This window comes from Mesoplodon mirus (genome assembly GCF_964341445.2).
Source record: "Mesoplodon mirus genome assembly, chromosome: 2".
In the NCBI taxonomy this organism is placed as follows: domain Eukaryota; kingdom Metazoa; phylum Chordata; class Mammalia; order Artiodactyla; family Ziphiidae; genus Mesoplodon; species Mesoplodon mirus.
This window is the reverse complement of record NC_138977.1, coordinates 139,965,172-139,992,703: the sequence shown is the minus strand read 5'-3', so window position 1 is coordinate 139,992,703 and position 27,532 is coordinate 139,965,172. Positions and strand designations below refer to the sequence as shown.

Here is a 27,532-nt window from a genome sequence, read left to right as displayed (position 1 = left end):
GAAGATTAAGTTTTCCTAAAGGTGGTTTCATTGGCAATGTAGTAACTTGGAACTATGTTCTCTATTGTAGAATGTTGATGAAAATTGCTTGATTTGCAATTTCATTGGTTTTATTGAAAGCTCAGGATGTACAAAAAAAATGTGCTTTGTGAATAAGAACTGTATCTACACAAGGATAAACAGAAAAAACCCTTGATTAAATGAAGTGTGGAAAATGGTTACAGGTTCATTCCAATATCTTTGAGTTTGCAGTTACTTGGAAGCATAAAGTTTGTCATGCCTTAGTTTTGACACGGAATATACTTTTTTTAAAAAGTGAGAACAAATTTTATTTTATTGCCATGATTAAAAACATGTTAAAGAGAATGAAAAATGTTAATATATTAAATCAACTTTAAAAAGGTGAATTAATAGATTGTAGAGCTCCAAAACAAACACATCGATATTTTCTAGTAAATACATTTTATGCATTTAATCTTTCTCTTCACTGAATTTTGAATTTAATTCATACTTGTTATATTTTAAAGAAGGAAATTTCCAACTTGTATTTCCCATGCTTTTATTGAGTTTATTCTTAGGGAAATTAGGTGGGTGAAGGTGGTTTTCTACTACAAAGACACAAATTGAAAGAGGTAAACTTAGCTGTTGTAAATACTATTACTACGTTCAAATAAGAATATTAACTTGCAAGGGTCTTTTTTTGTCACAATCAATAGTCTAATTTGAGGGTTTTGTTTATGTTTTTAGAAAATACTTTACAAAGAAAGACTATGCAGTGTAATGGACAAATGTTTTTGGTAAAGGGGAATTTTATATGAAAATTTGCACAATGATTTTTCATATATATACATAGAATATTAAAATTGTCAATAAAAATATGTTGACAATGCTTAATCACACTTTAGTATTAATAAAAAGTTAATAAAGACTATTAAAACTGTAATTTATTCTCAGAGAATATTAAAAAGTATTTATTCTCTGATTAACTGAAAAAACACTCATAGGCTCTAATGTCTAAATACAATCACTAGAGGAAAGGGATAGATTTCCTGTAACATTTATTAACATAAGCAGACTGTGAGAATTCTATTAGTCTAGACAGGAGAACTGCAATGTTTCTTTTGTTTTTCTTATTAATTTTGACAGACTTGAAGTGTTTGCAATTCTGCACTACCAGGTTTCCATGAATCCCCTACTCTGATATAGTTTAATTTTTGCATACTTACCATGGGTTTAAAAAATGCTTTAAAATGGGTTTTAAAAAGTTACTTAAATATGAGTGCAGAGAAAACTAATTAGTAATGGAAGATTACATGAAACATTTTTCTTTTGTTTTGGTTTTAGTGAAAAGAATATGCCTTTGAAAAATAAAATCAAAGCATCTATTGATGTCATCCTACTCATGGTTATAGAGTCATAAATTGAGAAAGAGTGAGAGTATATTTGGACAAAATAATCAAACCATGTTATTTCATGGAGATGATTACTTGTAGTCAGTAAGTATTTATGATTGGCATATCTTTTTCATTACTCTTGAATCTAATCTCTTAAAGTATAGAGATGTTTTATTGTATTTTGCTCATTTTTTTTTCTCTTTTCGAGAGAGTACACTTCTGTAGCAGTTCAATGATTTCTTTAAAGTGAAATGCTTTTTTAAAAATGTATTAATCTTCTTGTGATACTATTATCACACTAAAAAAATTGGTACTTTGGCTTTGACAATGAGAAATAGAAGACAACCTTCCACACTGAAATATCTGTTTAAAGAAAATGTATTTTGCCATTTCTTTCTCTCTTTTTTTTTTTACGTTTAAAAATATTCTTTCCGATTAATTAGTTTTTACTTTGCTAAACATCAGGGAATCATTCTTAGGAAATTAGTTTTTACTTTTTTTTTTTTTTTTTTTTTCTTTTTGCGGTATGCGGGCCTCTCACTGTTGTGGCCTCTCCCGTTGCGGAGCACAGGCTCCGGATGCGCAGGCCCAGCGGCCATGGCTCACGGGCCCAGCCGCTCTGTGGCATATGGGATCCTCCCAGACCGGGGCACGAACCCGTATCCCCTGCATCGGCAGGCGGACTCTCAACCACTGCGCCACCAGGGAGGCCCTAGTTTTTACTTTGATAACCATCAGGAATCATTCTTAGGACTTTCGCTACTCAATGTAATTGTTACAGTTGATGGTTCACCCCAGCTGGTGTCCTCTGCTCTTAATTTTACATATAAAATACCATTCCCTTCATTTCTATGTATATAACTACAAGATGTTCTACTGCAATAAGCATACTGGCTTTTAAATCATAGAATAAATGTAAATTAAGTGTCTACTGTACACTAAACACTATGCCAGAAACTAAATATTCCATATTCCACTGAAGCTTAGAAGAGAAACAGTCTTTCTTAATTCATTGAAATAGACTTTCTAAATATAATTAAAGCACAGTGCATTGCAAAAATTTTATGCTTTGACAGTGAATTCAAAGTTTTCAGAAGATATATTTTATATTTTAGATTAAAGTTATATTCACTACTGATTATTGATGAGCTAATGCTTTTCATATGAATAGAAATTTTTACAGTTTTGAAGTTAAAAAAAACACAAAACTATAAATGGGACTTTAATTTTAACAGTGTGAAATAGTTGTTTAAAATATATAAAGAAGGCTTCCCTGGTGGCACAGTGGTTGAGAGTCCGCCTGACGATGCAGGGCACATGGGTTCATGCCCCAGTCCGGGAGGATCCCACATGCCATGGAGCGGCTAGGCCCGTGAGCCATGGTCGCTGGGCCTGTGCATCCAGAACCTGTGCTCCACAATGGGAAAGGCCCACGTACCGAAAAAAAAAAAAAAAATATATATATATATATATATAAAGAAATATAAGCAGTATAAACTAATAACCAACTAAAATAAGATAGAATAGCTATAAATCAAAACATGATGTCTTTGGTATTGAGTAATCAAAATTTCTTTAAAGGTGAAAGCTAATGTGCAAAGGTGAAATGGGACAGAGGGATCATTTTGGCATTGTAGCAATTCCATAAGAAAAATATAACCAGGCCTCATGTGGGCACTAGAAAACCACTAAAGGTGGGGCCACTTATTCATAGGAGTTGCATTGTAGTTGTGCCATTATTATTTTCTTGTAGTGTTTCCTATTTTTTTCATAAAATTCACTCTTAAGAAAGACAATTTCATTGACTCAACCCAGTCATAATTTGTTCCTCTTGGGTCAAGTATTCCCACCCTCTTGCTCTAATTTTTGGATTGTGGGAGGGACAGTGGAGCTTGATCAAAACTTGATCATATCTTGTTTTCCACTGTCCTTCTAAAGGGGCATGGTGTGTTAAGAATGGGAAGTTATATAGGGTAAGAAGATGTTAGTAAGTTCATAGCATTAAAAATTACCTCATAGTATAAGGTATACTACAGCTATCAGTATACATTAACTTTTTCTTTCTGCTTTTTGCCCCTCATTTTAAACAGAACAGTAATCCATTATTTAAAACATAATAATTAACATATTCAATAAATGAATCCATTTGTTTTGCCTTAACATATCTGTCAGCTATTGCCACAATAATGTTGCATAATAAAGAGCCACACAATCTCAAAGCCGTACAGCAATACACATTTATTCTCATGCATATTTGTGTAGGCAGTTGGGTTGATCTAGGCTGGGCTCAACTGGAAAGATCTGCTTCAGGCTACAAGTCTCTCCATGTCAATGTCTCCTCTATTCAATGTCTGTTGTCCTCCTTCTGGTACTAGTGAACTAGCAGGGACATAGTATTCTAGTAACTGTGGCAGATGTACAAGAAAGCAAATACATTTCAAACCTGTACTTGGGTCATATTTGTAAATATCCCATTGACTGAAACAGTATCATGTATGAGCCCAAAGTCAAGAGGCAGAGAGAGAAACTCCACCTAAAAGTGGGAGGGACTGTGAAGTTGCTTATAGGGATGGGTGAAGAATTGGGATCAATATTTCAATCTACCACAGCTTGTATCTTTAATATAAATCAAACTGCTTTTCTATTTTTCAGCAGTCTTAAGAGAAGCCTTTTCTTTTAAAAAAAATCCAGGATCTATTAAGTCAAAAAAAAAAAGTGAAGAAAAATTTGGTGGAATATTTTTATTTGTTTTTCTTATACTACATTTTCCTTTTGATGTGTGTTTACCACATTCAGATGAACAACTGTTGAAAAGTGTACTCCAGGATGCTTTTGCAGGGTGTTTGTTTTGAAGAATAGTATAAAAATTTCCATAAAGTTTCATATGCAACCACAGATATTTTAACTTGATCCTTTATTCTGCATTTACTTTTAGGCGTCCTTAAGAATCTGTTAAAATGCAGAAATTATGCAGTATTGATTTCAGGAAAAGTTGAAGTGGTTACACATGATTGCCTTTGCCTTAAAAGAAATCCTTATTTGGTTCTAATTTGAACAATATTGAAAGCACAACAAAACTAGCTTTTTATTATGTCACCACACATTTGGTGAGTTATGGAAAGCATTTTATTTCAGGAATGGAGTTAACTGTGTCTTGTCTGCACTTCTAGCCATTCTTGTCATTTCTGGCTACTGTCCAAGCCTGCCTGTGACTCATACATACTTCTTTCCTGATAAGAAATGCATTGAAATCCCGGGAACATATGCTGCTGACTGCTAGAAGAGTTTTAGTGGTGAGAGATTAATGTAATTGCTTTTGTTTGAGAAATATAATTGGTCACAGTTACATACATGTAGCTTATATGTAAAATATGTTCTATTGTAAAACTCATGACAGTCATTTTTACTTTGCTTTTAAAAATGATGCTGAAAGGAATCTAAAATGTATATGCTTCCTTCTTTCCTCTTATTCCAGAATAGTTGGAAGGGAAAAAGTACAAACTTATGTGAAATAAATGCACAGATATCTAAATATACACAAAACTTAATTTAAATTTCAGGTATAAAGTTTGAAATGACAAAGTATTTGTTAGCTTAAAATTCCAAAAAGAGGAGTATTCTAATTCCTAAATTAAATATTACTTCCTCAAATATTATCATTATATCATGTTTCTCTTATTAAAGTGTTTTCTCTTTTAAAATACAGTAAAATAATGTTTAGTATATAAGGTAATATTTTAGTGCTAAATATCTGTGAAATACATGATTTTTCTATTTTCTTGTCATTCTGAAGAAACACTGTACCTAAATGCAAAGATTTCCTTTCTGATGATCCCTGAAGCTTCAGTAAATTTGGGGCCTGCAACAGACCTGTGTTCTCAAGAATTTCTAGTTCATGTATACGTGTAGTAGTGGTGCTATTAATTTTCTCTAATAGGTCACATCTAACCCCTACTGGTCTTCCATTGTATGGGATCATAGGTCATTTCTCCATACTTTTATTTCCCCCATTTTCTTCAAGATTTCAGTTTCAAAAGTTCAGAAATACCATCAAGATGAGACAGTACACTATGATTACAGCTACCACAGACTCTTGTGAATAAGGTTGGTTATACATCATAAATAAATAAATACCTCAAAGCATTGTTCACAGAGTATGATTGGACCTTCCACACCTATGCAGTCCAAACAAGACATTCCTGACATTTAGGGACTTTTAGATGTAAACTGTTCTTTGCTAGGGCTCTCTCATAACTAAAGTATGAGTCACTTGCAAACCGTAATAGATTTTGGCTCTGCAACATGATGAAGTGTTCTGGATGTAGTGAAACACTTCACCCAGACTTATGGCAACAGAATTCCCAGTGGTCACCCAAAATAGGGAAAGAAATGCAGAACAAAATTAAAGGAAATATGCAAACTCTGGCACCATCCCTTCATGGCAATACAGCTCTTTATTCTTGTTGTTAAGAGATGGAAGTACTTGGAGTTTAAACCCATAAATTATAGTACAAGTAGGTGTTGAATTTTCTTGTTCCTAATGACTGAACTTAACCTCATACTTGAAATTTTAAAAAGGGGTAACATATATGCCCTACCAAATGAAATTATTTGGTTAATTCTTCTACCAGAAGGCTAATATAGAATGTCAAACTTTCTGCAGAAATGTAATTAGACTTTCTGCTATGTATTCTCAATATATATAGGCTTTGACATAAATTTACTAAATAAAGCCTTGTTATTGGAAGCCAACATAGCATGCAAAATGTGTCAATCCCACTGAATTGGGTGAATCACATAGTATTTGGCTTCATTTGAAGAGAGGGAATGGGAAGTTATAGCCAAACATTTAAAATATAAATTTGATTATTTGCTTGAGCCATGGTTTCGATATTTCTATCTTGATGTCTTTGGTTAATGAATGTTTCTCGCGATTCCCAAGTTTAATGTCAAGTCATAGAATGTTTCTTTGCACACACCACCCTGACGTCCCTCAGCACGAAGCCACTCACTGCATTGCAGGCAGACTCATACTTCACACAGCCTCATCTCAGACAGGAAAGGTGGAGTTTTCCTTTTCAGAGCCAAAGGAAGTGACAGCTCAGGCTTGATAGTTGTGCTGATCCTGGTGTGGATTTCAGTTTGGTTACTTTGCATTCAACTTCAACTTCTCACTTGAACCTCCATACAGAAAATTAAATGCTGGATTTCAGCATTTTCTTTCACGCTGATGAAATAAAAATTGTTTTGAGTGTAAGATTAGATTTTATCCTCACTGAATTTCAGTAGCACCTACACAGTATAAACTAGGGCATCGTTTAGCAAAGTGTTATTGGAGTGACATCATAATGACCTATTAAGGGTAATGCACATTTGAATGACCTCAGTTATTTTTTCAGGTTTATTCATGACTTTTGTGGCATTTAGTGTAGTTGTTTCTGAAGCAGTGATGGGCATTTCATAGGATCTTATATTCCAATCTCCCAACTGGGAGATTTCCTGAGTTGTTATTTTATATGCTTATACACAAGATGCTTTTCCTGAAGCTCTTTTAAATCATTCTTCTGAGTATAAAGTTATTGAATTATCATCAAATATAATGTCATATCATAAAAATTATACATGATGGCATCATGGACACACAAGAACTAGGAAATCAATGGAATTGGATTGGTTCTAAATATTATTGTAATATAGGGCAAATTTGATGAATACATTCCTTATATACCAGTAACATATCTAATTTATTAAATTTGCTGAACACGTGACTCTAATAAAAATGTAAAAATAACCTGATTTTGCTTTTAAAACAAATATCTCTGGAGAGAAATTTACATGCTAGAGATGGGTAAGTTGTGAGAATGCAAAAATGAGCAAGACAATTTTTGCCCTCAAAATTCTAGAAGTTACAAATTTGAGCAGTATAAATTAACTGTTAACCTTTGCAACGACCTATTTCTATAATATATAAATGTGTTAAAGAAATCAGAGCAAAAAATACTTCCCTTGAAATAAATATTTTTTGGCAGAATTATTAATTAAAAAGGAGTGTTTAAATACAATCTGGTGGCATTATCACAATATCTTTGGAGGTAATACATGTGAACCCTAAGCATTATTTTTGGTGTAATGCTTTGTCACAAGTTATGTGGTAATAGTAGTATTTGAGAAACCTGGAGTGTCAGTTTCACAAAAATAAAAAGACAGTAATGTAAATAATTACATTTGGCACTAAAAAAAGCAACTAATCAAGCACTATTTGCTCTGATATGTCTTCTTTTATAGTTTATGTACTTTATGTCTGTCCCACCAACCATTTAGACTTTAGTCATTTCTGAAAATGAATATTACTGCATCTTTTGAGAAAAAGAAATAGCTTCTTTGTAGACATTTTAAAAGCAGTAACTTTTACTGATATATACAGAGAATTTAGCTATAGTTTCTTTACTTGTAATGTATATCCACCGCCTTTTTGCTGAATGTTTAATAGTCTTCCAGTGACATCGATAAGGCAAACCTTCACAGATTATTTTCCCTTAATGTAAATATATATAAAGGAATTTAAAAATGAGCAAGAATGTGGATAAAGTAGTATTTGCAGGGTAGATAATCAAACATTAATTTCCTCAAACATTATTTTCCTGTACACATCAAATGCATATTTTGTTTGAATGATCTCTGTCTTCGTGCAAAGATTAGAGACAGTGGTCTAAGGCATATTATGCTGCTTGCTCCCTAGCCTGGTTCTTTCCACAGATCTCTGCAAAAATCAGTGGACTAGAGTTAAGAGGCTGACAATAGTTTTTCTTAGATAAATCACTTGACAGTTCAATGCCTTGCTTTTGATTAGGAGATGAACTTGATATCTAAGATTCCTTCTAAGAATTTTAATATTTCTTATTGCAAATGAATGGATTCCTAAACCTTTGTTTTATTATAAATTTTACAATCTTTCAAAAGAAAAAAAAGATTGTTTTTCAGAATATGTCATGTAGGTTGCAGGAAGATTGTGAATTAAAAATATGTTTTGGGGCATTTTTCATCCTGATTCACTAAGAACCTCTTTATTTAGCTTGCAGAAAGATTGTGTATTTAAGAATATGTTTTTAATTGTGGTTGAGATAGTGATCACAATGCAATTATCAGTTTATTAACTGGAGAATGAGCTCATAATGGACCTTGATATTTTAGTCAATTCCTTAGCCTTGAATATAGTGTATTACTTCTGGAATATCAACTTAATTTAGTGAAATACCATATTTTATATTTACACATATGTAATGATTTGATAACTGCTAACTAATAATAATAGCAATTTCTCATTTATTATGTAGCTGTATTCTGATTTATTGACTTAAAAAATTAAAAATAAATCCCCAAGATATAACATCATTCCTGATGCAGTGCAGAATAAAATGATAAATTGCATATAATAGGAAAAAAAAATTAAAGAGAAAAGCATTGTACACATTTCATAGCAACTATTTGCACAGTAAGAGTTTTAGTTTTGAAATATCCATTTGGCTATTCAGCAAGTAGAATATCAAGGATTCTATTCCTTCAGCATAAATAAGTTTGGTGACAATATTTAAAGCCATATTTTTAATTAACTTTTACCTTTACAAAACTACCAAAAGACAGACCAATTTTTAATGAATTGATCATTAGCTCCTTAATCTCGGTCATATTTTTGTCTTTAAATATCATCATTTACCAAGGTTTCACTGTCTAGGGATCAGGTGTCTCAGCTTAGAAAGTCATTATTCTGAAGGTCCCTAAATGGTAATGGAGTGATGGCCGTAGACAATACCTATGGTTCAGCCGTTAGCTGTAGCTGATGTTTTTGCTATGAATAAGTCAACCACAAAGCTACCAACTGCCTTTGTAATTGTAGCAGGTGAAACCACATATGTTCCTTAAGGGTCAAATATCTAAGCACAAAGGTCAACATTTGATAGGCAGGCATAAAATATGCAAGTACCTTATCTTAATGGTGTAATGTTTCTTTCATCTTTGAGGGTCAATTTTCACCAACTTACAGAATTGATACCTTAAAATGTCCCCAGACTTAAGTTATGGAAGCCACTGGCAGTTTGTATTTGTTTTGTTTTCATTTAAAATACATCCACTTGTGAAGGGAAGCTTCTGAGTTCAAAATGTGATATTTTTCGGACTTCCCTGGCGGTCCAGTGGTTAAGACTGTGCTTCCAATGCAGAGGTCATGGGTTTGATCCCTGGTCAGGGAGCTAAGATCCCACATGTGCACAGCTTGGTCTAAAAAATAAAAAAAAAATTTATTTTAAAATGTGATAGTTTTTACAAAATAATATTTAAATGCAATTATTTTGCTTATTTCAGATCCAAACAAATATAAAAATAGATGTAAAACACTAAAGGGGCATAGCTGGCACTAAAAGCTTAGCTATGCTGTAGTTTTTGGTGTGTCTTTTAAAAGAATGGAATGTATTTGCCAACATATACTTTTTTTAGTTTAGGAATTATATTTTAGACAGTTTTTAAATCTCAGAATTTTAAAATAAACCACTAATAGCCATTATCTGTATTATTTAAAGTTATCTAATTTGTACAGAAAGAAAGGACTCTTTAAAAATTATAATGTCTTAATTCTTATTTCCAGATATCTTCACTAAATTTTAATGTTTGACTCCTGTGTTTTATATGATAATATTTCAAAACAAATCATACCAAATCTTAGTCCAAAGAGGAGGTAGTAATGGAATAAGATTCTCAGGTTGGTGGCAGATCCAAGAGAGTGAGCCAAGCGCATGTTAGGATCTGGACTCATCAAGAGAGATGGTAACTGCCAAGGACAAGATGCAGGGCAGTTCAAAGGATTATCCATGGTGTGGGGAACTGACTTCTTGGAATCAAGATATCAACAATAGTTTTCCCGGAGGTAGTTGTAAATGTTTCTATTTGTACATATTTACATGATCAAACTTCATTTCTTCCCTGCAAGGGATGGTGGTCTGTCTTATTTTCATCTGTTTTTTTTTTTTTTTTCTTTTGCGGTATGCGGACCTCTCACTGTTGTGGCCTCTCCCGTTGCGGAGCACAGGCTCCGGACGTGCAGGCTCAGCAGCCGTGGCTCACGGGCCTAGCCACTTCGCGGCATGTGTGATCTTCCCGGACTGGGGCACGAACCCGTGTCCCCTGCATCGGCAGGCAGACTCCCAACCACTGCGCCACCAGGGAAGCCCTCATCTGTATTTTTAATAACTAATACATACCCTTCATGTGATAGATCCTAAAATATTACATGAATAAATATTGGAATCAATGACCACCTCATAGGTAAACAGGGTCCATGATCTTGGAATTCTTGGTAGTAGAAACATGGCACACTGAATCAGAAGTGAAGGGATTGCAGGATGACACCAATGAGTTCAAATCTCTCCTAGGTAATTCGTACCCCAGGCAATTGAGGGAATCTAGAGGAGTCATGTTGAAAGCTTTTCAGGAATACTTGAGGAAGTGTGAAGTGGAGAAGAGAAAATATCCAGATTTTTCTTTAAAAATGGATATAAAGTTTCAACTTTTTGATTGGCAAGCTGACACTGATTTGGAAAAAGCATAGTCTGGCTTATTAAATGGATGACCTATTGTATCCTTAACCAAAAATATAACCTTTGCATATATCAGATCCAATGATGAGATGTTCTAGATCTGTGTCTATAACTGGTTGATTCTAGATACATTCAGAAATGTTTAGTTTTGAACTCATTAATATTTAACTAAATTTATTCTTGCTAATAAAAAAGGAAATACTCTTCTGTACCTGAAGTGATGGAGTGGGCCAAAATTTCATAGAGAATACATGATCACAGACTTTTAGAGCTGTATCTAGGAATCACCTAGTTCATTTTTTTTTCTTTTTAATTCTGACAAAGATTTATAGGCTGACCCAAGATTATATGACTAGCTAGTTCATATGTAAGTGTTCCAAATTCCAGACAGGAATAATATGCACATTTGTAAAAATATATTTATATAGCTGTGACATACTTTTCAGATATGATTCATTATGTTTATTGAACACACATACAAGCAAGGGAGGTATGTGTGGAGAGAGAGAAAGACAGGTTTACATTGTAGTGAAGAAAACGTACTGACTTACTAGATCTTAACCTATGTACCTTTGGTTAACTCATTTCTCTAATGGAAGATAATAGTACCTGCCTCATAGGTCTCTTTTGAGGATTTTATATGTATATGTGTGTGTGTGTGGATGCATGTGTATATGTGTGTACACATATACATATACTTTAAAACCGTGTTTGCCATGTGCATGTTAGTTATAACAATTAAAATATAGAAGGGTCTTGCTCAGTTCATTCACTCATAATGAAGAATCTTTCTATCATATCCAGCATGCTTCTAGTGTGTGGTACATGTCCTGATGTATCTTTGATATCATGTTTAATTGGTGCCAATCTGGATTCTCTTTACCCTCAATTTAGTGTTCTTCCTCCCCCTCACAGATATGCACATATACTTACATAAACACACACTCACATATACATATTCTGTCACATGTGCAGTCTCTCTCTGGTTCTGAGGAACACCTAGTTCTGTCCTGGTAGGAAGTTGGAAATGCTCCTTATAGACTGCAGTTTTAGCCATTGTGGATCTTTTCTAAAGGTGTAGAGGATGATGTCTGCCAAAAAAGAAGTGGCAGATTTCTAACTACTGAGGCTGTCTTAACCACTTCCTAGACTAATTTGAGCCACTAGCTATGATCAAAACTGTCCTATTAAATGGTGGAACTATAATAATTATTTAGTACTGAATTTTGTATATTGTTTTCTGGGTTTTTCTTTTTTATCAATTGCTCATCCGTTTACTTGCCTAGCTTTACTGTATTTCCCACTCATTCCTTGCCAGAGAATAATGACAATCCTACCTATTATTTCTCCCTACACCCAAGCCCACCCTCCTCTCTTCCTGGAAAAGAAGAAACCAGAATTCTTTTGCTCTCTCCTAATATTCATACTCATCACTCTTGGATCTGATGGAGTTTTTACAGTATAATTATAAAAGATGACATTTCATCCAAGGAGAAAAATGTCCTGGTTATATCTGAGCTAAATGGATGGATGGATTTTTCTCCGTGACTTGATTTTGTGACCCAACTGGGGAAACTTTCAGTTTTATTAGCAGCTCTCTCCCCTTTTCTTATCAGATATTCAGCTTTTAGCACCTAGCTCAAAAGAGAAAACACAAGGTTTGAAGTTATTATTTTAACTTCACAAATTGTTATTTCTAAACAATTTTTCTTAGGTAGGGAAACAAATAACTCTGACAAGGACCTTTCCAACAAAGCTGTTAATATTTGCAATTTATATGAACGCTACATCTGAATGGAATGATTGTTTAGCTTTAGTCACCTTAAGATGTGTTGAAAGGAGTGGAAATAGAAAGAAAAGATGTGTGTAGTTTTCTTCCCCCAAAGATTGAAAGTTGACTTTAAAGGGAAAAATGCTGAGTGTTTTTTAAAACAAAATGTGAACTTCTTTATTTCCTTTGGACATTAGTTGCCAATATGTAAACATTTCAGGAAGAAATTTTATACAACCTCATCTGTGTGTCAGGCAACATTTAGTGGTTGAAAGACAGACAGTCCTAAGTCTCAACAATTCTTCACTGGTGCACAAATCTGGGGATTAAAATGACAGTTGATCATGGACCTATTCTATTATAAACTCCAGGTTGATCATTTAAAATCAATTATGATCAACAAGTCAAATGATCTTTATTTGGCTTTTATATTTTCCTATAAATATTTCACAACTTTCTCTAGGGTATTTTCTGTTTTTGATCTCGTATATGAAGGTTCTGATTCTTTTTGGAAGGACTATTTGAATAGACTCTTGGTATACAATTTAATTGGTATCTTGCAGACATATGCAATATTCATACATTGTTTCTTTCTCTCCTTGTAGGTAGAAATAACACTTCAGGATATCAATGACAATCCACCAGTGTTCCCAACCGACATGCTGGATCTCACAGTGGAGGAGAACACTGGAGATGGCTCTAAGATTATGCAACTAACAGCCATGGATGCTGACGAGGTAGTTCAGACACTCTCTCTGAATTTTTGAAACCTAGTATTCCAGTGATCTATCGAATTTCTATTGTATGTTGACAACATTTATTTCCTAATAACTAAGGTTAAGCGTTGTGTGCTCTTTTCCAAAGAAATTAAGTAATTCTTGAAATGTGATATAGGAATGCTAAAATAAAGACTGTCTAGTTGTAATTTTCCTTTGATCAGCAATTAACAACTTAGTTCATTGCTGGCTACATTTTGGATTTCTTAGCCAAATTATTTTAATTTCTCAATTAATAAAAAATACCTACAGAAATATCTTCTTTTTTAATGTCAGTATCACTCCCATTTGCTATCTTATAGCATATATAGCTAAGAATTTATTTTTTATTTGTAATTCAAAAAAGCAAATTATTTAAAATTAAAAAAAAATTAAGGATACCTTGCAACTTTTCATTTAATTTGAATATATACATATATGCAAATATAAATATATATAATTTAATTATAGCCTTATATATTTTAAGGAAATTATCTAGGTAGCTAATGAGTTTTCAATTCCATTAATAAACAGAAATTTCTTTCCTAGTGGTAAATTGAAATTTGGGGGCACAATCTAGATTTCTATCTTCTGTATTTATATTTTAAGTTTAGCTAATGCTCCAAATGGCATGGCAGCTTATATAATTTGTAATTTACATTTTTCCCATTAAAAAAATAGTATCACTTGTTTTCTCCTTCTTGCTAAGTAAAGGGTTTAATTAATGTTTTAGAGTTTTGGAAAGAGGAATAATGTTCCCCTACACTAGTATCCCCTTTCCCTTTAAGCTAAGCCCCAAACAGGTCAGATAATTTAATTTCCTTACCCTCAATTAAAATCCAGAAGTATCTGAAAATTTGATTTTTGGATTATTTCTTTGACTTTAAAAAGGTAAATAATTCAATAGCAGACTAATATTTAACAGCCAGTACAGAAATATAAAGACTTAGTCATTTATACATTTTGCCAAATTTCCTTTTCCTATGGAAAAAGAAACAAAATAAAGCAAGGGCATTTAGGTAATTGTATTTGTCTACTGAAAAATATTTGGTGTTTCAAGTTTAGTACCTCCTACTCAATTTTATATAGAGAAAAGTTTATTCCCAGCTCCAGCTACCATTAAGAGTTGTGTGCAGAATATTTCTATTATTATTGATAGATATGAAATATCATCAACTATAATTTACTAAATACTGCATTTCCTTAAAGCTCATCATTGATAATATATATATGGATAGCTCAATTCATAAAATTTCATTATCTCTTATTTAGCAAAATAGCTAAAAAGCAACAGAAAAGAAGCTCATGCAATTGCTATAAGCCTACGCAATCGATACATCAAATAATTGTAATTGTAACAACTGCTCTGTTATCTATACTCTCTGTAGAAAGAGAACAAATAAACCTCATTTATTTCAAGTGATTTATCCAAGACAGGAAGCAATAATATGTTAATTATAATATATATATATATTCTGATGGGATACACTAGTCTCAAGAACTGATTGTTTGAAAGAGATGCCAACATTCAACCCTTTTAATACTATTATGTTAATACTGTTATAATTTTATTTTCTTCTCTACTTTTTCTTTTCACCATATGAAAAAGAAGGGTTAATACAAATGCAATGCTGCCTGCATGTTTATTTTTCTCTCTTTAACTTTTCTGTGTGTGTGTATGCCCGCACACACTTGCATTGTCTTCAAGTTCATCTTTTGAAATGTGTTTATATTTATGATGAAATTGGAAGAAGACTGGAAAAGTCCTTATGTCTCTAGGTATTTATGTCAACACGGTTTTAGTGTACTTTGTTTTATTTCTATTGAGCTTTGTTTTTTAAGTTAAAAAAAATATAAGTAACCATGCTGGTGTTATCCTTAGATGTTCCAGTTTTTTTTTTTTTTTTTAATTACTAAATGTAAGATGATGATAGCTAGGATATGCAAGAAGTACATTTGAGGTGAGAAAGGGTGGGGAGTTAAAGGGGCAGAAAGGGGTAAAGTTATAAAGCAGGAATAACTAGGGAAAAGAAAGGAGAATTGTTTGCAATCCAGGGGGCAGTAGGGATGTTGACAATTTGTGCAGGATGTGACTGCACCTGAAGGCATAAAAATCACCACTGAGTATCTTGTAATAGGACCTGTATGCGGGGGTAAGGAGAGGGGAGGTGGAAGGAGGGAAAGACAGCAGAGGATGGAAGGGAGGAAGTAGTTTCACCTGCAACTTTAAAGAAAAGAAGGGGAGGAGACCTTCAAGATGGCAGAGGAGTAAGATGTGGAGATTACCTTCCTCCCCACAAATACATCAAAAATACACCTACATGTGGAACAACTCCTACAGAACACTTACTGAACGCTGGCAGAAGACCTCAGACCTCCCAAAAGGCAAGAAACTTCCCACCTACCTGGGGAGGGCAAAAGAAAAAAGAAAAAAACAGAGCCAAAAGAATAGGGATTGGACCTGCACCAGTAGGAGGGAGCCGTGAAGGAGGAAAGGTTTCCACACACTAGGAAGCCCCTTCGCAGGCGGAGACTGTGGGTGGCAGAGCGGGGAAACTTCGGAGCCGCGGAGGAGAGCGCAGCCACAGGGGTGCGGAGGGCAAAGCGGAGAGATTCCCACACAGAGGATCAGTGCCAACCGGCACTCACCAGCCCGAGAGACTTGTCTGCTCACCCGCTGGGGCGGGAGGGGGCTGGGAGCTGAGGCTCGGGCTTCGGCGGTCGCATCATAGGGAGAAGACTGGGATTGGCAGCGTGAACACAGCCTGAAGGGGGCTAGTGCGCCACAGCTGGCCGGGACAGAGTCCAGGGAAAAGTCTGCAGCTGCCGAAGAGGCAAGAGACCATTGTAAACAAGCTCCAGAGAGGAGCGCGAGCTGCGGCTACCAGCACAGACCCCAGAGATGGGCATGAAATGCTATGGCTGCTGCCGCCACCAAGAAGCCTGTGTGCAAGCACAGGTCACTTTCCACACCTCCCCTCCCGGGAGCCTGGCATCCTGCTACTGCCAGGGTCCTGGGATCCAGGGACAACTTCCCTGGGCGAACGCACGGCACGCCTCAGGCTGGTGCAACATCATGCTGACCTCTGCTGCCGCAGGCTCGCCCGGCATCCGTACCCCTCCCTCCTCACGGCCTGAGTGAGCCAGAGCCCCCGAATCAGCGGCTCCTTTAACCCCGTCCTGTCTGGGCGGGAACAGACGCCCTCAGGCGACCTACATGCAGAGGCGGGGCCAAATCCAAACCTGAACCCCGGGAGCTGTGCGAACAAAGAAGAGAAAGGGAAATCCCTCTCAGCAGCCTTAGGAGCAGCAAAGTAAATCTCCACAGTTAACTTGATGTACCCTGCATCTGTGGAATACCTGAATAGACAACAAAGCGTCCCATATTGAGGAGGTGGACTTTGGGAGCAAGGATATATATATATTTTTCCCTTTTCTCTTTTTGTGAGTGTGTATGTGTATGCTTCTTTGTGTAATTGTGACTGTATAGCTTTGCTTTTACGATTTGTCCTAGGGTTCTGTCTGTCCATTTCTTTGTTGTTGCTTTTTTTTTTTTTTTTTAGTATAGTTTTTACTGCTTTTTATCATTGGTGGATTTGTTTTTTGGTTTGGTTGCTCTCCTTTTTCTTTCTTTGTTTTTTAAATTATTTTTATCTTTTTAATTTTAATAATTATTTTTTATTTTAATAACTTTATTTTATTTTATTTTTTCTTTCTTTCTTTTTTTCTCCCTTTTCTTCTGAGCTGAGTGACTGTCAGGGTCTTGTTGCTCTGGCTGGGTGTGTCAGGACTGTGTCTCTGAGGTGGGAGAGCCGAGTTCAGGACATTGGTCCACCGGAGACCTCCCGGCTCCATGTACTATCAAATGGTGAAAGCTCTCCCAGAGATTATAAGAAAATTATAAGAAATGAAAGATGATACAAACAGGTGGAGAGATATACTGTGTCTTTGGATTGGAAGAATCAACATTGTGAAAATGACTATACTACCCAAAGCAATCTACAGATTCAATGCAATCCCTATCAAACTACCACTGGTATTTTTAACAGAACTAGAACAAAAAATTTCACAATTTGTATGGAAACACAAAAGACTCCAAATAGCCAAAGCAATCTTGAGAAAGAAAAACAGAGGAATCCGGCCCCCTGACTTCGGACTATATGACAAAGCTACAGTAATCAAGACAGTATGGTACTGGTACAAAAACAGAAATATAGATCAATGGAACAGGATAGAAAGCCCAGAGATAAATCCACGCACATATGGTCACCTTATCTTTGATAAAGGAGGCAAGAATATACAATGGAGAAGAGACAGCCTCTTCACTAAGTGGTGTTGGGAAAACTAGACAGCTGCATGGAAAAGAATGAAATTAGAACACTTCCTAAAACCATACACAAAAATAAACTCAAAATTGATTAAAGACCTAAATATAATGCCAGACACTATCAAACTCTTAGAAGAAAACATAGGCAGAACACTCTATGACATAAATCACAGTAAGATCCTTTTGACCCACCTCCTAGAGAAATGGAAATAAAACCAAAAATAAACAAATGGGAACTAATGAAACTTAAAAGCTTTTGCACAGCAAAGGAAACATAAACAAGATGAAAAGACAACCCTCAGAATGGGAGAAAATATTTACAAATGAAGCAAGTGACAAATGATTAATCTCCAAAATTTACAAGCAGCTCATGCAGCTCAATATCCAAAAAACAACCCAATCCAAAAATGGGCAGAAGACCTAAACCGACATTTCTCCATAGGAGATATACAGATTGCCAAGAAACACATGAAAGGATGTTCGACATCACTAATCATTAGGGAAATTCAAATCAAAACTACAATGAGGTATCACCTCACACCAGTCAGAATGGCCATCATCAAAAAATCTACAAACAATAAATGCTGGAGGGGGTGTGGAGGAAAGGGAACCCTCTTGCAGTGCTGTTGGGAATGTAAATTGATACAGCCACTATGGAGAAGTGTATGGAGGTTCCTTAAAAAAACTAAAAATAGAACTACCATACAACCCAGAAATGCCACTACTGGGCATATTCCCTGAGAAAACCATAATTCAAAAAGAGTCATGTACCACAATGTTCATTGCAGCGCTATTTACAATAGCCAGGACATGGAAGCAACCTAAGTGTCCATCAACAGATGAATGGATAAAGAAGATGTGGCACATATATACAATGGAATATTACTCAGCCATAAAAGGAAACGAAATTGAGTTATTTGTAGTGAGGTGGATGGACCTAGATTCTGTCATACAGAGTGAAGTAAGTCAGAAAGAAAAAAACATATACCCTATGCTAACATATATATGGAATCTAAAAAAAAAAAAAAGTTATGAAGACCTACCTAGGGGCAGGACAGAAATAAATATGCAGATGTAGAGAAGGGACTTGAGGACACGGGGAGGGGGAAGGGTAAGCTGGGACAAAGTGAGAGAGTGGTATGGACTTATATATACTACCAAATGTAAAATAGTGGGAAGCAGCCACATAGCACAGGGAGATCAGCTCGGTGCTTTGTGACCACCTAGAGGGGTGGGATAAGGAGGGTGGCAGGGAGATGCAAGAGGGAGGAGATATGGGGATATATAGCTGATTCACTATTTTATAAAGCAGAAACTAACACACCATTGTAAATCAATTTTACTCCTCTAAAGATGTTTAAAAATAAAAAGAAAAAAGTAGGACATTTTTGGAAAACTGCTTTTGGACTCTTATGTTTAAAAGATTAAGCCCCTGAGGTTGTTTTCCTTCTTGGATATGTTTTCTCATAAATTTTTTAGTAGCATTTTAATGACTACTGACTATTTCCAATACTGGCTTTAGCAACCAATTTCTTTGTCTGTATGCCATGCATAATGGACACCTAGGCTTCCTATGGCATTCAGAATTATTGGCTGTTTCCTTTTTTGAGTTTATAATAAATTAATATTAATGCTTTTAGGTAAACCTCTATCTTCTTCTCTATTGTCAGCTCCTTACCTCTTAGTTAAATTTGAAAAAAAAAAAATATATATATATATATATGTTTTCTCTCTTACCAAATCATGGCTCTGTTTTCTTTCTTCATCTAGTTTTTAGTAGGAATCAATATTGAAAGCAAGGAGTTGCTTTTACTTTGTGGCCAGCATTAAATTGTCACACAACTATCCAGTAGATTGATTTTGCAAGATTAATAGAATTCTTTAAAATGCTAAGATTATGTAGGTAATCAGCAAATTATGTACATGTATTCTTTAGTTTATACACTTGTCCTTAATTACTAAATTGAACATAAAATTATTAGTATGTTAGAGAAACTAGTAGGTCACTGAAGAGTAATGCCTGGGTAAAGTAATCAGTTTTAGAAAGCAACATATATATGTTGAACGTAATTTAAATATCTTTTGAAACATGTGTTGGATCAAGATACACATCTCTCAGAAGCATGTGACTTTGTCAGTCTCTTGTTTCCTTCAATAAACAGAATTATTATGCTTGTAATTGGCCAGGATACTCAAGCTTTGTTCCATGGTACCATATGTGTTTTTGAAAATACTACTTAAGTTCATAAAATGCATTTGCAATTTATAGCTATTTACTTTTAGAATTCCTTCCACTTACTTTTGTCTCTGTGGTTCCTCAGGAGAGTGGAGTATTTTTAAACAGCATTATTTCCACTGGGCTACAGCTGAAATACGATATTTGTTTCTTGTAGCATTGCTGATACTGCATATTTGGAATATTAAATAAATAGACTTTTCAAAAGACCTAATTAAATCATTACTCTTGGCTACACATTTTCAGACATTCACTAGAACTAATAATGCACCACATCATCTGATTTTGAAAGTGAAAAAGATGGTTTATCGACATAGTCTGATGCCTTTGCTTCTGTTCCTAAGAATTATTTAGGAGTATTCATTATTATAGTCATTTTGCAGACAGGACATTTCTAAATTTCAAACCATTTATACAATAGCTTGAAATATGTTTTTGTATCTTGGCTTTCCCCTAGTTTCCAAATTCCATTTTAATAGGTCAGAATTGAGTGTAGCTGTTTTTCCCTGGACTGTTTTACCAGAATAATCGAATTCCTTGTGAAATAGAACAAATGATACAGAATGTGGTCAGATTAGAAGTCTAAAATTCTTATTGAATGTTTTTGTTAAACCATACAATTACAATAAATACATTACTCTATGTACACCTGAATATACAAGATAAATGTGCATAGTATGTTAAACCCAGCTGTTCTATACTAAATTAAAATGTTCTTTGAGGCATTCACATGACTAAATTTTAAGATCAGCTTAGGGAATGCAGTACAAATATAGCAAATGCCACTAAATGTATATTTTTAAAGAGTATTTTTGCCTTCAACTGTTAGAAATCACCCCCTTATGTGTTTGGTCATGAAGATAAAATATATTTAATTTGTGATGGAAAAGATGTATGGAAACTTCAGCTGCTGAAATTTCCCAGCATGTCAGCTTTATAGTCTAAACACCCTAAATTTATGTTCTTCCTAATATCTTCTGGAGAGTTCTTAGCCTGTATATTTTAATAAATACCTTGCTATAGCTTAATATGGTAAAAAAAAGTATATTTGTTTTATGTGAGTATATTTAAATCAAAAAGCAATTTTTGAAGTTGACAGTTCCAACACTACTTATACCTCAGTGTCAAGTCTCAATACTACATATTAACAGGAAATCAAAAAATATTTTCCCTGGGATATGTAACAACTCTAATCAAATTTTTACTTAATTTATTTATTTGCAAACAACTCAGTCATCAAATACATTTAACTTGTATTCCTTTTATAAGAAAATAATTAAAATAGGACTAAAAGTAACAATTAGCATTGTCATACACTTAAAGCTTCTCAAGGATTGTTCTAGGTCCTATACACGTATGAGTGCCTTTAATCCTCAGAGCAGCCCTATGTGGCAGGTATTATTACCAACCCGATTGTCCAGGTAAGGAAACATTGGCTCAAAGAGGTTATGTATTGGCCCAATGACACACAATTAATAAGTAGTAGAGTAAATATTCAAGCCCAAAACTATGACCCCAGAGCATCAGATCTCAACCAGTACAGTGTATAATATTTAACTCAATATTTCAATTATAATATACATATAAGTAAACATATCTAAAACAAACTGCTCAAAATTGAAACAATATATAGGTAAGTTTATAAGAGATTTTTAAATACTGTAAAGTTAGCATCCCCCATCATCAAATCCAGATGGGTGCTTAATTTTTTTTATTAATTTTTATTTGAGTACAGTTGCTTTACAATGTTGTGTTAGTTTCTGCTGTACAGCAAAGTGAATCAGCTATACATATACATATACCCCCTCTGTTTTGGATTTCCTTCCCATTTAGGTCACCACAGAGCACTGAGTTCCCTGAGCTATACAGTAGATTCTCATTAGAAAAATATGGAACACTTCAAGTATTTGTGTGTCATCCTTGCACAGGGGCCATGCTGATCTCCTTTGTATCGTTCCAATTTTAGTATATGTGCTGCCAAAGCGAGCACTGGGTGCTTTAATTTTAATTTCCCTTAATTTCTTTATTTTTGACTCTGCTAAAATCTGTTCTTTCTTGAAATCTTCCCTTTAACCTCTGTGGCAGACTGTCCTCTGGGTCTCCTAGGTCTCTCCCCCTCTTCCTCCCTTAGTCCCTGCCCATTTTTCCCATTCTCTAAAAGTAGTATTCAATCTTTATGCTGCTGTTCCTTTCTTGATTTATTCTAATTTAAGTCCTCAACAAATCTTGTGGCCTCAACTGTGACCTACATATATCGACCTTCAGATAGTTTTATGAAACCCCTTTTCAAATCTCTGACCACATAACCATTTCTATGAAACTATCCTTCAATTGCTTAACATACTATACATAAAATTATAAAATTTCACTGCATACTTTCTCCTGTGTCAAAGCAGATCCTATCCTGAGATGTCTTCAGCAAGAGTATTCTCCTAATTCACAGCCAAAGTAATTTGAAATTAAATTTTTTTCCTTCTGTTTCACTTTTACACCCATTGCCTGGAGTTGTTAAAGTAAAGATATGAGACTGAGTGAAGTAAGCCAGACACAGAAAAAAATTGTTCATATTTTTTATATTTAGAAACTAAAAAAAGGGTACAAATGAACTTACTTACAAAACAGAAGTAGAGTCACAGATGTAGAAAACAAACTTATGGTTACCAGGGGATAAGGGCAGGGGAGAGGAATAAACTGGGAGTTTGGGATTGACATATACACATTACTATACATAAAATAGATAACTAATAAGAACCTACTGTATAGCACAGGGAACTCTACTTAATATTCTGTAATGGCCTATATGAGAAAAGAATCTAAAAAAAGAGTGGAGATTCTCTCTCTCTCTCTCTCTCTCTCTCTATTTATATATATATATATATATATATATATATATATATATATATATATATATATAACTGATTCACTTTACTGTACACCTGAAACTAACACAACATTGTAAATCAATGGCAATTTTTTAAAAAGGAAAGAAATGAGAATATAGGGGAATGTTGAACAAATGAGAGATATTGTTACTGTTACTTCTATATCCAATAACCTATCAGATCTTACTAATTTGTCCTGTGTATTATGTTTGGTACATTATAATTGAGAGTCTCATTTCTAGAGCAAGATAACCAGGGTTCATATTTATTTGTCTCAGTTTCTTTATCTTCAAAATTGGGATAATAATAGTACTTACCCAACTGGATTACCTTTAAGTATCTAAACAATTAGTACCCATGAAGTGATGTGCTCAGAGCAGTGCTTAGCACTTAATAAACACTTAATAAATGTTCTATTTTTCTCAACTTTTCCATTCCTTCTGCCAAATTCCTAGTTCATACCTCAGATTTTGAGTGCTACAGCTCTAAGATCTGAGCGAAAACAAGAATGGATCCCTGCTTTCATTTTACAGAACAGGGACTTGGAACCAGAAAATAATACAGATTGTACAGAGTTTCATGTTGAGGAAATAAAGCCCCAGTCTCTTGGGGCCAAACTTTATTCACTATCTCCCTTCTCTGGCCTCTCCTCATTCTAGTCCATCCTACACTATAGAGAGCCTTAAAAGATTGTTTTCAATTAAAACAAGATTAGTGGTTTCTTGGCCATACAATTCAATGTGTGTTACAACTGAGATTCTCCAACATATACTCATAATCTAATACTTTAGCTTGATTTTTCTTCTTTTATTTTAGATTTAAACTCTCCACACTACCAAATTGGTCAAAATAATCCCTGTCTTTAGTTCTTACAGTGCTTATTGCAAGCCTCCATTTAGTGCTTGATTTGTTTAATACCTTTTCATGTTGAACCAGAAGGAACATGAGCTCAGAGTCAGGCAGACTAGGGTTTGAAATCCACGCTCACACTTACAGCGTGACTCTGCATAAGTTAACTAGCATCTCGGAACCCCGTGTCTTCATTTGAGAAATAGTATCTAACAGAGCTGTGAATTGAAGCGAGATAATGCATACTTAGTGCTGTCACTAGGCCTGGCACAGAACAACAAGGTTTTAGCAAACCTCTGGTTATGTGGTTAATAGTATTAGCATCATTCGTATTTTCCATGTGTATATTTTAAGAATTAAAAAACATATAAATACTGAAGGCTGTGATTTGTTGTTATTTAATGGAGTGAATGGTGAAAGACTAGGTAATATACTACTCTGGCTGGTTACCTTTTGAAATCTTACAGTATCATGTGAAATTAAGCCCCAAAGCTTCACTTTGTCAAATACATATTCAGCACAAGGAATGGTACTCTTGGTGTTCTATTTCTAGCAGTTCAGATATTCATCATTTTTTCCTAGGGTGCAAATGCTCTTGTCACATACACAATCATTAGTGGAGCCGATGACAGTTTCCGAATTGACCCTGAATCTGGAGATCTGATAGCTACCAAGAGATTGGACAGGGAACGCCGTTCCAAATATTCCTTGCTGGTTCGTGCAGATGATGGTCTTCAGTCCTCAGATATGAGAATAAATATCACTGTCAGTGATGTGAATGACCACACACCCAAGTTCTCCAGGCCTGTGTACTCTTTTGACATCCCAGAAGACACTACCCCAGGTAGGTGGCATGCCCATAAGTGTATTGGCAAGGATCACCTTTGACTACAGTTATGGACTATGTTTTGGCTACTCTTAAATTGTGACTAGTTTTTACCATATGCTACTAGGTATAAATGCTGGATTTTGAAATATTTTAATTAACCATCTTCATTACAATTCCCAAACAAATCTGTAGACTTTTGAGAGCAAATGAAGTTAACCAATCATCTGATTACTAATTACAGATATTTCTGTTTCTGAAAGTATTTGTGACATGCATTGTGGATTTTTCTGGCACCGATAGTTTTGATAGCATTTTTCCACTTTAAAAATATCTGATGCTCACTTTGTTATAAAGCAGAAACTAACACACCATTGTAAAGCAATTATATTCCAATAAAGATGTTAAAAAAAAGTCTGATGTGATTATGTTGCTGTGCATAGAAAGAGCAAAGAAAAGCACATGAAAACCTGTCAATACTGGTTCTAACACTTACTAGCTGTGTGAACCAGGGCAGTGTATTCACTTCTCTTAGCTTCAGTTCATTCTTCTGTATATGGAAACAATTCCTGTTAGAATTAGGGTAAAACATATATGAGTTTGCTAACATAGGGTTTGAGGATTAGCAGATACTCAATAAATGTTAGTAAAATAGGAATTCTGAATTCCCACCTTGTCTATTTGAACATATTATGCTGTGACTGTTGAGTTTGAGTACCCAAAATCCATGTAATTGGTGTGGGTATGCTTCCTTCCCACTATTGGAAATTCTTATCTAAAACTGAAATTGTATTCTGAATTACATTTGGAGTGAGTTTGGAATAAGGCATATGTTTTAGAAACTCATTTGACAGAGGAGTGAAACATTTATAGAAGCCTACTTCTCACTACAGTCCCCAAGATGAGTTATGCATGTCCATCATGTAATTCCCATTACATTTCTTTCTTGCCTTAATTCTATCAATGGTCATGATACTGACCAGGGTTCATGGCCTTCCCCAATCAATAGAAATTGACTAGAGGCCAGATAAGAAATTCAGGCTAGGCTTTATTGGGGCCCCGGCCGCAGCAGGAAGGAGCAAAAACAAGTAACAAGTTCCTTCGCTCGCTCCGCAAGCTGGTTCCTTATGTGGGGTCAGGGTTGGCCCAGGAGTTGGGCCAGAGGGGTGGCTTAGGTGTTCTGACCACCTGTTTGTGGTGCTGAGTGCAGGGGGCATACACAGTACCCTGCTTTTTCTCCCAACACCCAGTCTTTGCTCCTGGCTCTTCAGAAGTGGTAGTTGGTTTTTTTGGTCTTTTTTTATCTCTTGGTCCAGAATTTGCCCCAATTGAGCATGCACACAGTTATTTTTAGTCCCATATAGTTTCTCTATATTTGTTTTGCTTGAGGAGAGGTGTGTGCCAGCGTAAGTACTGCAGCACTGCAGCAAAGGGCCCCAGGTCCCAGCCTGTCCCCGTCATATGAGCTGTCAAGTGGTATCCCCTCAGCATAAGTTTGTATTATTGCTTGGAATCCCCAGTTCCTGACACTAGCAATGGGCCCCAATATATGCTCATTGAATTCATCAATATGTTTATGAATTGGTAGTGCCAGGTAGAAAAATAATGTCCGAAGTAGTGTTCATTCCCCCAGAACATTTACATTGCAGCATAAGATCTACTGGATATCTAATATGCTATACATTTTGATACTATTTGGGAATGTTGGTATTGGGTGTTAATGTAGAAATCTACAGAATGTTGTGTTCATTATATTTTCATAGTAATTCTCTAGTTAAAATACTTTACTGTAGAAATAAAATTTTTGATATCATAAGTATTCTCTTAGCAATACCCTGTCCCATTAATTTTAGATTCTTATTTTTCTGATAGGTTCTTTGGTAGCAGCTATTTTAGCTACAGATGATGACTCTGGTGTGAATGGAGAAATTACATATATTGTAAATGAAGACGATGAAGATGGCACATTTTTCCTGAATCCAGTTACCGGAGTCTTTAATTTGACTCGAATATTAGATTATGAAGCACAGCAATATTATATTCTCACTGTTCGAGCTGAAGATGGTGGGGGACAATTTACTACCATTAGGGTTTATTTCAATATACTAGATGTAAATGATAACCCACCCATTTTCAGCTTGGATACATACAGCACATCTTTAATGGAGAATCTACCTCTAGGATCTACTGTTCTTGTGTTTAATGTTACTGACGCAGATGAGGGTATGTACTTTATTTTATATACTTAAACTTTATTAAAAAATATCATCAGCTTTATCTCGTATTTCTTTACTGTGTGAAGCTGTCACAAAATTGCATTTTGTAAGTATAGGTCCAAAATTGAGGAATAGATTATAACTTAACTATAGAGGATGAAAAGATTAAGTATTTTATTAGTTAATTTCTTATTTATAACAGTTACACAGCATGCATTGTTATCATCTTATAAGCTTTTTAAACTTTATCTTTCTGTTTTTCTCCTTAACTGTATAACACTATTGCAGGTTGGTAATGTAGAAGTCATAAAACAGCTTTTTGGTAGGTTTATGTCAGATAAATAACTATTTGCCTACATATATTCTTTTAACATGAAAAGGATAAAATATGGATGCAAAAGAAAAACCAAAGTCTCAAAAATACTTAAGAATGCATGATTAGTTTTATATTTCTGACTGAAAATTGCTCAGAGTATTTTAGCAAGCTTTCATGCTTTGTCTCAAAGGACAGTCTCAGATCTCTTTAATTTATGCTTTATAATCCAGTTGAGATTTTACATTAAATCTAGACTTTACAATGTTTGATTTTTGCTTGATTTTTATTTATTTATTTGAAAAACTTTATTTTAAAATAGGACTCCCTTGGTCTTTCTTCTAAGACTAACTTGTATATACAAATATTAGATAAT

General features: G+C 34.7%; 1 protein-coding gene across 1 annotated transcript in view; it reads left to right on the top strand.

The window, feature by feature from the left end:
* FAT4 (FAT atypical cadherin 4) overlaps positions 1–27,532 on the top strand; it is a 170,625-nt gene that overhangs the window by 59,560 nt on the left and 83,533 nt on the right. Inside the window, exons 2-4 of the mRNA XM_082611324.1 lie at positions 13,358–13,489; positions 24,384–24,645; positions 26,500–26,850. Of these exons, the coding sequence (XP_082467450.1) occupies positions 13,358–13,489; positions 24,384–24,645; positions 26,500–26,850 (745 nt within the window). The remainder of the gene's footprint in view (positions 1–13,357; positions 13,490–24,383; positions 24,646–26,499; positions 26,851–27,532) is intronic.